This window comes from Oncorhynchus masou, chromosome 13 (genome assembly GCF_036934945.1).
Source record: "Oncorhynchus masou masou isolate Uvic2021 chromosome 13, UVic_Omas_1.1, whole genome shotgun sequence".
NCBI lineage: Eukaryota > Metazoa > Chordata > Actinopteri > Salmoniformes > Salmonidae > Oncorhynchus > Oncorhynchus masou.
In genome coordinates this window covers 37,297,680-37,313,721 of record NC_088224.1, presented here as the reverse complement: position 1 = coordinate 37,313,721, position 16,042 = coordinate 37,297,680, and the positions used below count along the sequence as shown (strand labels likewise).

Genomic DNA, 16,042 nt, shown 5'->3' with positions numbered 1-16,042 from the left:
GAAATGGAGAGAACAATTCAGGAGGTGGTGAACTGGACAGGATTTTCTCCCTGGCTGACTATCTGTCCATCTCACTGAGAGACTGGCCTGGAGAAAAGACGCCGTAGGCCATTTATCTGTCAATCTGTGTCAATCCACTCAGCCTGAGTGGCGCGGGAAAGGTGAGAGAGGTGTCAGGTCCCAGGGTGGTCCACATAGGGCTCAATGGAAGACCCCCCTGCGGCTGTCCACAGTTCTGCCGGTCTATTAATACTGGACAGCCAGAGCCATTAGTGGCCTTGTCAATATACTGTGGGCAGGGCAAGCAGCCGGCGGGCCCCAACATAGTAGGCAATCAGGCGTTTCTGCAAGCCCTGCCCGGACACCCTCTGGTTAAGATCACAAGCCCCAAGGTAAATAACGAGCTACTAGGTCATGTGGGCGAGACACTTATTGACTAGTTGAGGAAAATCTTTTCAAGCATTCCAGTGCAATTTTATGGGCTACCGAGTACAAACAATGACATTCCACAAATAACACTACGGAAGAACATGTTAGGCAGTTTATTTTACATTTCAGATTTAATTTTTTATTTATAATCTCTCTCATTTAAAAAATAAATAATCTATTTTTCTAATTTGGCATGGAATTTTGACATGCCTGGGAATGCAGACCTGCCCGTCTTCCATTCATACGTGGGGATAAAGGAACGTTTTAAATAAAGAAAAACGATATGCATAGATGGCGGCCAACAAAATCCATAACAATTCACATTCTCTCACACATTGGTCTTGTGAGGAGAAATAGGTCCAAAAGAAAACAAAGGGGAACTAATGGAATAATATGCACCAAAATAAATAAATAAATGGAGTGTCAGCTAATGACATGATTTTGCATTGAGGCAGAAAAACGACATCCCATTACTATGACATGTGGGTCTACTTCAGTCGTTAATGTGCCCTGCTACATTATTTAACATTCTGCCTGTATGCCCCTCCAGAAACAATTGGTATCCTTCCACTTTGACAATTGACAACCAAAGGACTGTAGATTGTCTGAGGTACAGTAATGGTTTGTTTCTTGTCACAATCCCACCTTCCAAAGCCATTACGAAGATTTACATGCCAGCAGACTTGAGGTTGATTGACTTTTGTAAAATATGACTCTTAAAAAACAAAATTTTATAAAGTTTTTTTTTTCAGTACCGTTCCCTGAACTAAAACTAAGCCATTCGTGTCACAATCACCTGCATTAGGTCAACAAGGATAAAAGGCCCGAATGAAGAGGGATTGACAGAGTGCTGCAAAGAGGCGTAGTCAAGGCAACAGACAAGGACCTAAAGTGGACTCAGGAGGACCAAAAATGTCTTGACTGCAGTCAAGAATTTTGCGGGGCAATGTAGTACCACAGGTTTGGCTGAATAAACCACCTTATTTAAGTCCATATTTTTTTTTGGGGGGGGGGGGGGGTCTGCAGTCAACAAACATCATCCAGCCCACATGTTGTAAACAACACACTCGGCGAACCACGAATGCATCCATTTTAAGATACTGCTCGTTGTCGTCAGTATTCTTTGCATGGCGGTCTCTAGCACTTTGGGTAACTGCACTTGTCTCGATAGGATGGTTGTCAAAGCATGTGATAGAATGTAACCGAACAGACCGTCCTGTGTGTAAAAAACGAGAATCATTTCATTCCTATAATAAAGCGCCACCTAATAACCGCAAGGGCCGAAGCAAAAAAAACATTGTCGATATACATGTTACATACGCAATCAAATCCGCAGACGGATCGCTAGGCTGGCTGAACGTCACACATAACGGACTCAAAATCATATTTAGAAATCCATCATACTTTAATAAAACACCAGAATACAAATATAATGTTGACAGGACGAACCGGAACCAAAGGTTCCAAATGAAAAACCACCAACACACACAGTCAGACGGTGACACAGAAGACATTGTTATTCTAGCAGCTTGTAGTGAGGAGACAAACATCTTGGAATATAGGAACATTTTAATATTATTCATATTCTCCAGGTCACCGTCCTGTCAATATTGTACACAACAACAACAAAAAAACACTGTAGAATTGACCAGAAAAGATGAATATCTTGTAACCACATCAATTAGTAATGCATGTTGCAAGTATGTTGGATTTATTTATACTTTGTACACAAGGGACACGGGGAATAATGCATGTGGCAAAACTGTGAATTTAAGGCTTTGTTTGGTGGTCTTGAGATTAGAGTCGGACAAGAATTGTAGGATGTCGTGACCCATTTATGCTTTTTAAAACCACCACCACCCTTATACAGGGCTGGTAATTGCATGCCAGAGACATTGCTTTTTCTTCTGACATGGTCCTTAGAAGCTGGAGCACCACTTCCCACAGAGTGAAATTGGTGCTTGTTTACTTCTAAAAAATACAATAAAAAAAAAAGGGGAATGGCGAATCAAAGGTTTTAATCCTCTGTAGAGAAAGACGTTGCCCCTCTGTTCATCTTAATAACAAGATGGAGAGTGATGGAGTCACAGGAGCCCAACGAGGAACAATCTTGCCCCCCCCCCCCCCGCTAATGGGAGGCATCGAACTCAAAGTGTGTGGCGGGTCAGGGAAATATAGTGTGTGTGTGAGAGAATTCTATGGGTGAAACAGATCTGCATGGGTGTGTGATTATATGCTCTCTTGTGGGAGTTTATCTGTGGAAGGGAGCGAGAGAGTGTTTGCGTGGAAAAGATGGTCAGAGCAGATTGGAGAGCAAGGCCCTCGATAATATACACCTCTACATACCAGCAGGCTACAAGATGCATGCCTTGACGCACATGTAATTAAATTAAGGTCATTTGTAACCATCTCCCATGATAGTAGTCTGTGACGTTTACCAGTACCCACACTGCACTTATAAATAACATCTCTTAAGGGAGTATTGAAGATACACACACCTACTTCATTAAATGGATATCTTACATCAAGATATACACAACCAACACCTCACATAAGAACACTTATTTTTCTTAATTTGAAAATAAAATGGGTACACATTCGCATAAAACATCATAAGGAAAACAGTTCATTTGAACACAGTGGTGATGATCTGATAATGTGACAGGAATCTGTGATTAGAGGTCGACCGATTAATCGGCACGGCCGATTTCAAGTTTTCATAACAAAATCGGTAATCAGCCTTTTTTGGACGCCGATTACATTGCAATCCACGAGGAGACTGCGTGGCACGCTGACCACCTGTTACGGCAGGCTGACCCACCTGTTACGGCAGGCTGACCACCTGTTACGGCAGGCTGACCACCTGTTACGCGAGGGCAGCGTCGAAAGGACCTTGTGGCTGCAAGGAGTCAAGGTAAGTTGCTAGCTAGCAGTAAACTTATCTTATAAAAAAAACAAATCAATCTTCACATAATCACTAGTTAACCTAGTAATATCATCAACCATGTGTAGTTAACTAGCTTGTCCTGCGTTGCATATAATCAATGCGGTGTCTTAATTTATTAACGAATCACAGCCTACTTTAATTTCAACAAACGGGTAATGATTTAACAAAAGCGCATTTGCGAAAAATGTATCTCGCCATAAACATCAATGCCTTTCTTAAAATCAATACACAGAAGTATATATTTTTTTTAAACCTGCATATTTAGCTGAAAGAAATTCATGTTAGCAGGCAATATTAACTAGGGAAATTGTGTCAGTTCTTTGCGTTCAGTGCAAGCAGAGTCAGGGTATATGCAACAATTTGGGCCGCCTGGCTTGTGTGAAGACCATTTCTTCCCAACAAAGACCGTAATTAATTTGCCAAAATTTGACATAATTATGACATAACATCAAAGGTTATGCAATGTAACAGCAATATTTTGACTTAGGGTTTCCACCCATTCAATAAAATACAGAACGGCTCCGTATTTCACTGAAAGAAAGATTTTGTTTTCGAAATGATAGTTTCCAGATTTGACCATATTAATGACAAATGGCTCGTATTTCTGTGTTTATTATATTAAGTCTGATTTATTATTTAATAGAGCAATCTGACTGATGGGTGGTAGGCAGCAGCAGGCTCGTAAGCATTCATTCAAACAGCACTTTACTGCGTTTGCCAGCAGCTCTTAGCAATGCTTGAGGCACAGCGCTGTTTATGACTTCCAACCTATCAACTCCTGAGATTAGGCTGGCAATACTAAAGTGCCTATATGAACATCCACTAGACAAAGGAATCTGAAATACAAATGGTATAGAGAAATAGTCGATGCATCATAATTACTATAATAACTACAACCTAAAACTTAACTGGGAATATTGAAGAACTAGGAATATTGAACCACCAGCTTTCATATGTTCTCATGTTCTGAGCAAGGAACTTAAACGTTAGCTTTTTTACATGGAACATATTGCACTTCTACTTTCTTCTCCAACACTGTTTTTTGCATTATTTAAACCAAATTGAACATGTTTCATTATTTATTTGAGACTAAATAGATTCTATTGATGCATTATATTAAGTAAAAATAAGTGTTCATTGTTCATTCAGTATTGTTGTAATTGGCATTATTACACATATATATATTTAATTATAATAAAATTATAAAATAACTAATTTAAAAAAAATGTTTTAATGTTTTTTTATTTAAAAATAAGAAATCGCTATTGGCTTTTTCTTGGTACTCCAATAATTCGGTATCGCCGTTGAAAAATCATAATCAGTCGACCTCTATCTGTGATAAGAAAAAGCAAAGGAGGGGGAATGGGTCACAATATTTACAGAGCAACGGCCCGGACACCAATACCCAATCAAGTTTCCATCTGGCCGGGGTGGCACAGGAGACCACTCCAAAGGCCCTTTGAGCCGTCCGGCATCATCCCGGCTCCGCCAGTGTAATATTCATGTCCACGCGGGTCCCCGTGCTAAGCAGTTTCCTATCACCGTCCTCCAACCCCTTCATCAGTGAGGTTACTGTGCATGAAATGACTGATGAATGACTCAGAGATAGGCTTAGCCATCCATATGTATGACATTATGCAAAACAACTCCTGCATAACATTGGGCTATTGCGCGGTGAATCAGCATGTGGGATATACACAACTCGAATCTGTACAATCACGCTACTTACACCCTTGCACAATACACACACACACACACACACACACACACACACACACACACACACACACACACACACTAGGCCGCTACGTTAAAGTGAACTGCGGCAATCTGACAGTGGGAACATACTGCGGGTGGGGTTAGCCCCTTAACCTTGTTCCAAGTCTGGCAGCGATTCAAATTTGGTCAACTCAGAACTCGAAAAACACATATGCCAGCCAGGCTTAGAACTAATGGGCCTCGCACATGGTCAGAAATATCCCCACACACAGTCACAGGCGTATTTTGTGTGTTACTGCCCCCCCCTTAGAAGGCCCGGCAGAGATTTGCCCATTAACATACAGCAAAAAAAAACAACTCGACTCAGCATTTCACTCTGCTAAAATAATGATAATACTGTATTTTGAAGTAGATGAATCGATCGTTGACGGTCGACAACAAGGCAGACGGTTGACCTCATAACTCCTACTGTGTTCGGGAGTGAAGCTTCGCAATTTCAGCCGTATGTGCGGCTTGTCTTATTATTAATGCTTGGGCTTGTCTGCATTAAAAAAAATAGCGAAAGTGCTCAATACCAGCCAGAAATCAGCCTCTCTCGCTCTATACCTCTACATAAGATAATGGCAACACTTTTATGCTTCTTCTACTCCTGAATTAAACATGTGGGCTAGGAACAGTTTGTTCTGGTATAAAAAAAAAACACACAAAAAAACGAGGGAAATATTCCGCCTCCGGTCCCTCGAGCATCAGCGGCGAAACATTTCTTTACCATTAAATAGACGGCGCGTTTATTGACTTGCCGGGGAAATGGAGTCCGCTTCCTTTTTGTTTTTTAATTGGTCAAACTGACAGGCAGAGCAGGAGGTTCAGTTAGAGCTGGGTGTGCATGTCGATCTGTCTCATGCTATCGCTAGGCAGACTAGACGTGGCTCCGATCATTACAGGAGCTGGCTGCTCCCTCAGCGTGGAAGGCCAGTACAGCCTAGCACTGGGCCCAATACCCTGGGATGGTGCCAGCTGACCCGCTGCCCTTCGCTTTAGCAGTGACGTTCCACCAACATGAACCGCCAACAGACAGTTGGAAAAACAGATCTGGTCGCACCATTTCTCTCATCCAAACCCCAGCTCCAGCTCGGTACCACGTCGCTGGCCTCCCATATGTAAAAGAAAATAATGAAGAGAGAGAAAAAAAGAAAAGAAAAAGAAAGAAGAAAATGGAAGTTGGTGGGACTAACTCTGCCTAAGTCATTATATATGAGTCATTAACACCAAATGTGGTTTCAACAAGGCCTGAAGGCCCAAACATCTTGATAATACAAAAAAGACCATTTTTACGTAACACTGTGCTATGGAACGCCTGTGATGATGCACACGAAGACAACAAGTTACAGCTCGGGTTCCTCGTCCTCCGCACGGCAGTCCGCTGGAGGACGTCTTCAAGCAGTAGCCGTGGTGTTAGAACGAGTGTGGCCATCTAGGAATGCGTCTAAAAGTTGTACCACGAAGGCGACATTGAACAGTACGTTTCCTTACCGAGAAAAAGTCTTCAGTGTTTGCAGTTCTGTGGATTAGTGGGCTACTAAACGCAGTCACATGGTCACTCTTCACGTTTCACTTGCTAAGATGAAATGGAGCAGTAAGCAGCATTGAAGATGAGTTACATTGTTACAATTTATTTTGGTAGACTGACTGACTTATCGAGATGCCGAGTTATTGACCAGCGCACTCAAGTCATCATTCCGCTTGTTCCTCAGTTACAGTTCAGTTTCAACACCTTCTTTTGTTTCTGTAGTTATTTTTTTGTGTAAAATTACCATAAGCGTAGCATGTCTATTTAGTATGCAGGGGGATGGGGATGGGTGGTTGTTGGTGGACTCTCCACCCTGTCCTCAGCTCTCCCTCCTGGACCCTGTTGGTTGACCGCCCCTCTCTAGACGTAGATGGCAGTCCGGGAGATGACCGACCCGTCCCGCTGTGACTCCATGTCGTCGTCGTCGAGGTACATGCTGACCCCTCCCATCTCTTCGTTGTGCCGGTGGATGTGATAGGCTGGAACCATGCCCACGCTAAAGCTGTCGTAGCGCTCCTCTTCCTCCTCCAGGCTGTCGTCGAGGGCGTCAAATTTCCTGCGCTCCGCCTCATCCATCTCGCTGCTCAGCAGGATGTCGTGGGCGGTGGGAGTGGAGCCAGGCGGGCCGTGGAAGTCGTTGACATTCTCCGCCAGCGCTCCGGGGTCGCTCTCGCGGTACGTATAGATGGGCCCGTTGATGTTGGCCCCCGTGCCTTCGTTCTTGTTGCCAGCTCCGCCGAAGAGGCGGGCTTTGTTCCCGTAGGCGCCAGGCTCTCCATTGCCGGGGTAACCGCGCCGTTGCCGGCGACTGCGGGTCACCAGGACAGCAATCAGCGAGCTGACCAGCAGTAGGGCCAGCAGGCTGCCGATGATAGCCCCCGCCACCACGCCCGCGTTGGACGGGTCCACTATGGCTTCTGAAAAGGGGGGAGGAGAGGAGCAAAAGGTAGAGGGAGAGACAAAAAAAATGGGGGGAGGAAAGAGGGGGTTGGTCGGTTTTTAAATGGGCCTCTTTCCGTAGGAGTAGTGTTGTTGTTCTGGTGCTCTCCTGGTGAGATGCGGTCAGTGAGGTGGTGTCTCGATTAGTGTTGTAGCGATTTGACTGGTATTGATTCCTCCCCTTTAGTTGCAGTTTTTGTTTTTGAAGCCCCCCGATGCCCATTTCTACGGTCCTAGTACCGTTGGTGTGAGCCAAGTTTGAGCCGGTCCACTCTTGTTTCGGTAGAGAAACAAAAATGAGGAACACATTTTGTGACCCACGATGTGACGAATCCCTGGTCTGAGATGTTGACCGAGGCGTACATCGGGCACAACAACGCAGAGACGAGAGACAGGGAAAGAGACAGGAAAAGGGAAGTGAAAGGGGACTATAGAAGTGGAAATGACTAGCACACTGTGGTCATGCATGATGGAACTGAAAAATAGAACACGACCCCCCCCCACACCTAATCGGTCAGTTAGTTTAACCCCGGGCTATGAGCGCTCCCCCACTGTAAACCAGAAACCAGTGTAAACGAAGCAACTCAACTCAGAGTCACACAAGGCTATAAGAGGCAAAAACCCACCTGCAGTTTGATCCATTCCAAAAACCAGACCCCATACAGGGCAGCTTGGAATGCACTGCCAAGACAGAGGGCTAGGGAGATGCAAGGCTCTGATGTCCATATCTAAATCTGGGTATAGGGAGGTGAAAACATCAAAGCCACAGCAGAGGGAGAAACAGGACCGGGGTAGTTGGGAGTCAGGACTAAATTAACCAGAAAGGGGTAATAAATGTCAAAAATGATCACAGCGAGCTTATATCACTGCCTATATTACTGTCACTCATAGAGATTAGGGGGAAGGAGCACAACAGCCGACCTGAACCATCTTTTCCTGTTTCAGCGAATCATAATTTAGCAAACAGGAAAAAGGCAGGGAAAATAAAATGGACCTGGAATGGATGTTCAAAATAATGAGGAGTACGATTTCAGGTTCTTGCTGTACAGTACAGATAAAGTACCCATATGTATAGAACTGTAAATATCCAATAATACTTATAAGGTTGACTCACTCAAGGCACTTAACATGTCGAGAGGGAATGTAGTTGGGCTGCCAGTGCTGTACAGTGTGAACTCTATCAATTGGGGTAAGAGCACCTTCTCAACCTCTGCATGCACGTTCACCTCAAACCTTCCGCCCCGTCTCCCCCTCCCCTGAAAAGCTCCAGTGTTTCCATGACAATCTCAATCATTTCAATTTCAAGTAGTCTAGTCTGAAGCGACAGGGGCGTTTCTTCAAATCACCCCAATTCCCTCCCTCTCTTTCCGTGTTGGAAGCCGACAAAAACGAGCACAGTCTTTTTTTTACTCCTCAGTTTTCCTCAGTTCTCTACAGCCCCTTTAATCCCCCTCTCTCTCCCCGGAGACGTGGAAGTTTCTAAACAATTTATTTCGGAGAACGCCGGGCAGATGTGCTTAAACTAACACACAGAGCTCTCCCTCACACGCGCACACAGAATTTAATTGCGGTGCTTGTTCTTCCCCCTAGAGGTGAGAAACGCTAGGAGGCATCCCCCCCCCCCCACCTCACCCCGGTGACACCCCCACCCTTAAGTCAATCTGCTTCCTCATTCACCAACGCCTTCTTCCCAGCTGCAGTCTCTACGCAGCAGTAACACCGTATTCACACAGTCGGCAAGCACTCTTAAGTGGCCTTGCTGGCTGCTGTGAGGATGTGTCGACAGCACACAACAAGGGCGGGGGTGGACTAGCGTAGCGCCGAGGGCGCCCCTCCCAGTCTGACACGCCACCACGACAACGTAAGCTAGGAGTTAATGAAAAGAAACGACTGCATTGCATGATCGTAAAATAAAAACACATCCTGGAAAGCAGATGGGTGAATCTGGATCGGGTATTGATTTTCCAGTGTTGGGTGTCTGGCGGTACGTGGCTAGATGTAAACACACCGCATTTCATAGCTGCAAAGGATAAGCATCTTGTTAACGGCTACACTCTGCATACTGGATGATATAAACGTTGAGAGGTCCATCAACAAATATTATTGGGTTACCGTCTAAACACATCTGATGGTTTAGCTTACGGCACATCATTTAGACACCAATGTTACAGCACACGAGGCACACAATTTACACATTTGTTAGCACCTGTCTGTCTTTAGACTCAATAAATTCATAACATGAATTTCTATTCATAGATAAAGGACTCGGATTCTCAATCAGTTCTGCAACTACTGTACCAAGACTGCATTATACACAGGCATACGTTTCGAGACCAATTCTAAGTTGGACAAATCCTGCTGCGATGATTGAATCCAGGACCTTGGCTGTTGATAGAGCTCAACAAACCAACACACGGTGAATAGCAATGCTGCAATCTGCCTCAAAATGAGTTATTCTGTGTTTCCATGAGTCATTCACAAGGGGAAGCTGAAGGGACAGAGAACAGGAAAGAGCGAGAGAAAATGTGTGTGGTTCCAGCTTCATTCTTCCAGTACAGAGTGAGGAGGCCCAAAAGCTAAGGTCGAGGGGGGGGGCAATCACAGTACTCGTCCTGAAGGATTTAGGGCACTGGGTCTTGCGTTGACTACCCATTGATTAATGATGGGGGATTATTGAGACAGATAGTCATCTGATGTGCCATAAGAGCTCACCCTCTGGCTAATTGAAAAAGGTAGCTTCATGACCCTGGAGGATTACAGAGCTATCATCCTGCCTGAGGCTATGCAGATAGTGCAGTCTGTTTCTGCTGGGCCAGGCCAGGGGGCAGTTGCATTTACAAGCCTGGGGGGAAAAAATGAGGAAAATGACAAAGCACAAAATGGCAGGGTGTGAGCGGTTAATTCAATGGCAAAGCGTTCGGGCTTAGACTTTATCATTCGAATTGAAATGCAGCCGCTCGCAGGCAAGGCAATCATTGCCCTCTGCTTGGGTCTGTTAGACGTCTGGCAGTGGAATGACAAATCAGGCATATCATTCTGTCGCTCGTTGACGTCAAACGGCTGAGGCAGAGCGGGATTGGAATTGGAGGGGTGGGGGGGGTGTCTCTCCTGAGCAAGTCTGGCTGCTACCTCAGGTAGGGTTGGTGGAGAACCTGACCACCAGAGTAAATAAAATTGAAAATGTGGCCCAAGTTCAGTGAAGGAAGCACAAGGTGGTTGCTGACATTTGAATGAAAGACAAACAAAGTCTTCCTGACTAGGAAGTCATGAACCACCCATTTCCATCAGAAATATTTAGGAGATATACGGTGCATTCAGTCCCCTCGACCTTTTCCACATTTTGATACATTTACAGCCTTATTCTAAAAATGGATTAAATTAAATGTTTTTTCATCATCAATCTACACAGAATACCCCATAATGACAAACAACTTTTTAGAAATGTTGGCAAATTTATAAGTAAATAAAAAACAGAAATACCTTTTTTACATAAGTATTCAGACCCTTTGCTATGAGATTCGAAATTGAGCTCAGGTACAACCTGTTTCCATTGATCATCCTTAAGATGTTTCTACAATTTGATTGGAGTCCACCTGTGGTAAATTCAATTGATTGGACATGATTTGGAAAGGCACACACCGGTCTATAAGGTCCCACAGTGGACAGTGCATGTCAAAGCAAAAACCAAGCCATGAGGTCGAAGGAATTGTCCGTAGAGCTCTGAGACGGGATTGTGTCAAGGCACAGATCTGGGGAAGGGTACCACAAACTTTCTGCAGCATTGAAGGTTCCAAAGAACACAGTGTCCTCCATCATTCTTAAATGGAAGAAGTTTGGAATCACCAAGACTCTTCCTAGAGCTTGCTGCCCGGCTAAACTGAGCAAATCGGGGAGAAGAGCTTTGGTCAGGGAGGTGACCAAGAACTCGATGGTCTCTGACAGAGTTCCTCTATGGAGATGGGAGAACCTTCCATAAGACAACCACCTCTGAAGCACTCTACCAATCAGGCTTTTATGGTAGAGTGGCCAGACAGGAAGCCACTCCTCAGTAAAAGGCACATGACAGCCCGCTTGGAATTTACAAAGGGCACCTAAAGGACAACGACCATGAGAAACAAGTTTCTCTGGTCTGATGATACCGAGATTGAACTCTTTGGCCTCAATGCCAAGCGTCGCGTCTGGCGGAAACCTGGCACCATCCCTACGAAGAATGGGAGAAACTCCCCAAATACAGGGTTTAAAATGGACCAACCTTGGACATCAGCATTCCACCAGACTGGGTTAGCATGCAGAGCTTAAAGGGATAGTATGACATTTTGGCAACTAAGCCTTTTTTCTACTTACTCAGAGTCATATGAACCCTAATGAGCATGTTCTGGTAGACTTCCAGTTAAGCGCTAATGCTAATTAGAGACATAAAAATGGCATCCATGAGTTCATCTGACTCTGGGTAGGTAGAAAAAAGGACTTAATTTCCAAAATGTCATACTATCCCTTTAAGCTCTGCATGCTAATGTCCAAGGTTTGTCAATTTTGCTAGTTCTTTGGGGTTAGTTCTTTGTAACACACCTCTTCAGGCCACGGGCAAGGTTACTGGGTCACATTGGACTAGCACTGCAAACTACCTCCAGTACATCTAGTGTCATTGGAGGCAAATGGGCAGATGTTCATGGTAGATATTCTCTAACTTGTTTATTTGTACCTTCCCGCCAGGCTCTCCATTGGGCAGGCTTAGCCTCTTTCTGAGCACCACGGGACAGTCTCTGATAAACCACCATGGCCAGGTGCCTGCCTCTCTCCTTATCTCCCTCACAGAGACGAAACCTCACGGTCTGGCAGTTCTCACTACAACCCCCTTAACATGGCCTGAGGTGCGAAACAAACATCTGATAAATGAAGGAGGATTAAAATCGGCTCAATGGAGACGGATTAATCAAGATGTGACAATCAATTAAAGGAGGAACTTCCAGTGGCCTTCAGCCATTCCAGCCCTGAGGACAAAACCAGAACTAAGGCTACAATACTAGCACCGGGTTTATGTCAGCAGCCATTCAGTGCCAGCATTTCTCTCTAAGCTAGATTAGTTTATTATTCTTTCCCTGTGGAGGAAAGTCTGTGTAAGCCCAGAGGATGGCTTGCCTGAGGCAGTAGAAGAAGTAGTGTGTGTGTGTACGTGCTGGTCCCTTCAGAAGTGTTCCAGTGCACAGTGAAAATGGACAGAGCCAGCTGGACAGCCCACAAAGGGAGGGGGGGGGTGTGTCAAGGGAGACAAGGGGTCGCGAACCCCCGCCAGGCCTTTGAAAGTCTAGCAGGAGTCATCTAAGAGTTCTATGGAATGTTCTGTTATTGTTTTTCCCCCCTCTCTGCCGCTCTCTCTACGAGGACAGATCCAGCTGGCACCTCGTCGACACTAACACGCCATCTCTGGCACGTGCCCGCTGAGCAAGTGTCGAGCGAGAGACCGGCGCATTTTCCTCTCCTGTCAGCAGAACTTACTTCTGTATTTTACTCAGAGGTTGTGGGTCACGTGACCGAGCACGCCTCTTTAAAACCTAGAGGAGAAACGTCATATTCTACTTTGTGCTCGGCACCTCCGTCAACCCTCGCTACAATCACAACCTCAAAAGGGGTGCTACGAAAGCCACCCCCAGACAAATAGAGCTTGGCGCTTTCATCTGAAGTTAAAGGGAACAGAGAGTGCTTTTAAAATGGTTTCAGGAGTGAAAATTAAGGGAGCCGATTGTGTTTGTGCTACAATTGGTTTCATTTAGAAGAAGAAGAAAAAAAAATGTCTGGCACCATCGCTTGGGATGAAACTGGAGGTTGGACCAGATTCTCTCAAGTACTTGCAAAGACGTGGTGCTGGTGGGAGTGCCAGCCAGCCCTAATACAGTGGTCACAAGGCAACGCTGCTAGCCAGAGCTCACTTCTTCCCCACCTCCCACACGTTTCAGTGCCTACAAAGCACCTTGGAGAATAAAGGGAGACAATTCAAAATCTCTGAAAGGATTCCCACGGATTCTAAATCTAGCTTTCACAGCGTCTTTGGTGAGAACAAGTGCTAACTGCACTGGCTCCACTGATCCAAAAGGCAGCACCCGTTTTGACCAGGCAGAATCCAAATGTGACAAAGCACAACTGACATCTTGCAAACCATAACTGACGCCCAAGTCAAGGTTAGCCAATGTAAGGCTGTTTTTGTGTTCATTGAATCAATGTGTGAAAGCAAGGGAGGAGAAACCGCAGCATATATGAATACAGGAGAAATCTGTTGAAAGTGCATGCAGAGGAAGAGCGGACTCTTATTTTGAAGGGAAAGGGGGGGGGGGGTCCAGACCTACACTAAGGATGTTAGTGGGGAGAAGAGAAAACCCGGCAAACTGGCTCACACCAACTGATTTCCCGCATGAATAGAAGAACCCTTCCAAGAAACCCCTAAAAGCCAAACCTTCACCCCCTTTAACCTGCCCAGCAGACGACAGAGTTAGCTGTGAGAGAGCGTTGGTCTCTCTGACAGTGTAAATGATGGAAAAGACCCCTATGTAGCTCTGATCCCTGTGTGTGTGTGTGTGTGTGTGTGTGTGTGTGTGTGTCCACAAAATGTCCACACCTGTGTTCGCTCGTGGGCTGGAATGTGTGCATCAGTGTGTGTACATAAGACTAAGTAAGAGTACGCAGGCGGCGGTCACGTGCTCAGTGGGCTTGACTCACCGATGACCGCCGTGGTGACCTGGTGCTTGCTCACTCCCAGCCGGTTCTTCACCTCGCAGACAAAGGTGGTGTTCACAGCCTCGTCCACCTTCCGCACGATCAGCTTGTTGTCGGCGATCTGTACCGTGTCAGGCATCCGACCGGACATGCTGTGTGTGTGTGTGTGTGTGTGAGGGGGGAGCAGGGGTGAGAGAAGGAGGGAGGAGACAGAGATTAACGACTTGGAAGAAGCACAGCCTGGACCTCAACTGGAGGAGCAGGCTGTAACAGTCTAACTGCCGTCTGTCTATCACCGCCAGACAAAATTAAGACCATGTGGATAATCAACAAGAGAAAAACAAATTAAATATGTTTTTCTTTTCCATATAACCGATGCAGAGATACTTGTGTCCCCCATTAAGAGATGAAGGCAAGCTGCTGGGACCCAGAGGACGAGCAATATTGGTGCTCGAGCAGATCAGATTGGAATTGCTAATTGATTGTTTTTGGATGACTTGACTCCCTTCTGTTGTCTGGGATAGATCGGGGAGACGCTGTCTAAAGTCGTTCTCTCGTCTCAGGGTAAATTAAGACCAAAACGGGTAGGGATATTCCTAAAGTCTGGGATAGTCATGAAATGGATAATCACTGAGTCAGGGACTGCAATGGGAGGGATACTCCAAATGCCTGGGACTGTCATGGATGCTCCAATCCAAAAGCCTGGGACTGTCATGGATGCTCCAATCCAAAAGTCTGGGACTGCAATTGGGGGTACTCCAAAGATCAGGGGCCAGCTATGGGAAGATTAACTCACGCTGTCCAAGTAACGTTGGTGGGGGCAGGGTTGCCAGTGGCCTTGCAGGTCAGGACAGCGTCGGTCCGGCCAATGTACCAGTTGTTATCATAGCCCACTATGGACACAGTCGGGGGATCTGAGAAAGAAGGGGAAAGGAACAGAGAGAGTAGAGAGAGAGAGGGGAGGTGTTACTGTGAATTGGAGCGACCAAGTGAACACTGATTGCCTACTGGGGTGCAGGAGTGGGAGAAGCTTCAACACAGAGGTTTTCACAGCGAGACTTGTCCTACAAAGCATCACTGAAACTGAAACCTACCGCCGGAGGATTGCAGAGATATGACTGGGGACCGATGAGTCACGCCAGGTAAAAACAAAACACAGGGAAGTCCCAAAATGCTTCAGAAATGGAGGTGGTGAACCATGCTTGTGCGATGAGTAACCCAACCTTGTCTGAGACCTAATGCAAATATTCTGTGCCCCCCCCCCCCCCACTTGGTTGAATAAGACGGTTATTCAAACATTTGTTATTTGAGTAATGCCTAGGCCTCGGTTCAGAGGGTTAACAATCTTGTGGTCTGGGTTCGAAACACTTACACTCGACGGACAGCTTCATGGGGAAGGTCTGCGGCTTGTCCTGAGTGCGCTGGCTGATCATGCAGGTGACCTCCTTGCCGTTGTCCTCAGGCGTGGGCACCAGTAGGTACACGCTCCTCACCGTCACCGTGCCGTCCAGACCTTTTTTGGAGGTGGTGTTATCGGTGCCACCGACTTCTCCCATCCACTTGATGGTGGCTGCTGGCTTGCCGTCAGCCGCCTCACACTGGGCCACGACCACTGGTTTGCCGCTTGTGCTGGCTTGGACGACAACGGGGGATGCAGAGTTCTTGGGTTTCGCTGAAAGAGAGACGGTAAGCGAATGCATGAGTGAGTTTGTTGTTGTTGTTGTTGTGCA

The 16,042-nt window shown here is 45.9% G+C and overlaps 1 protein-coding gene across 2 annotated transcripts in view; it reads right to left on the bottom strand.

The window, feature by feature from the left end:
• The window catches only part of pvrl2l (PVR cell adhesion molecule related 2 like), an 83,141-nt gene that overhangs the window by 34,284 nt on the left and 32,815 nt on the right, over positions 1 to 16,042 (bottom strand). Inside the window, exons 4-7 of one of the 2 annotated variants that reach the window (XM_064983740.1) lie at positions 15,685 to 15,984; positions 15,109 to 15,226; positions 14,316 to 14,464; positions 1,811 to 7,582 (exon numbers count right to left, since the gene is read on the bottom strand). In XM_064983740.1, coding sequence (XP_064839812.1) covers positions 7,026 to 7,582; positions 14,316 to 14,464; positions 15,109 to 15,226; positions 15,685 to 15,984 — 1,124 coding nt within the window. In that variant the 3' untranslated portion in view covers positions 1,811 to 7,025. Of the gene's footprint in view, positions 1 to 1,810; positions 7,583 to 14,315; positions 14,465 to 15,108; positions 15,227 to 15,684; positions 15,985 to 16,042 lie in introns of those variants that run through there. The other variant, XM_064983741.1, reaches the window with a different exon arrangement.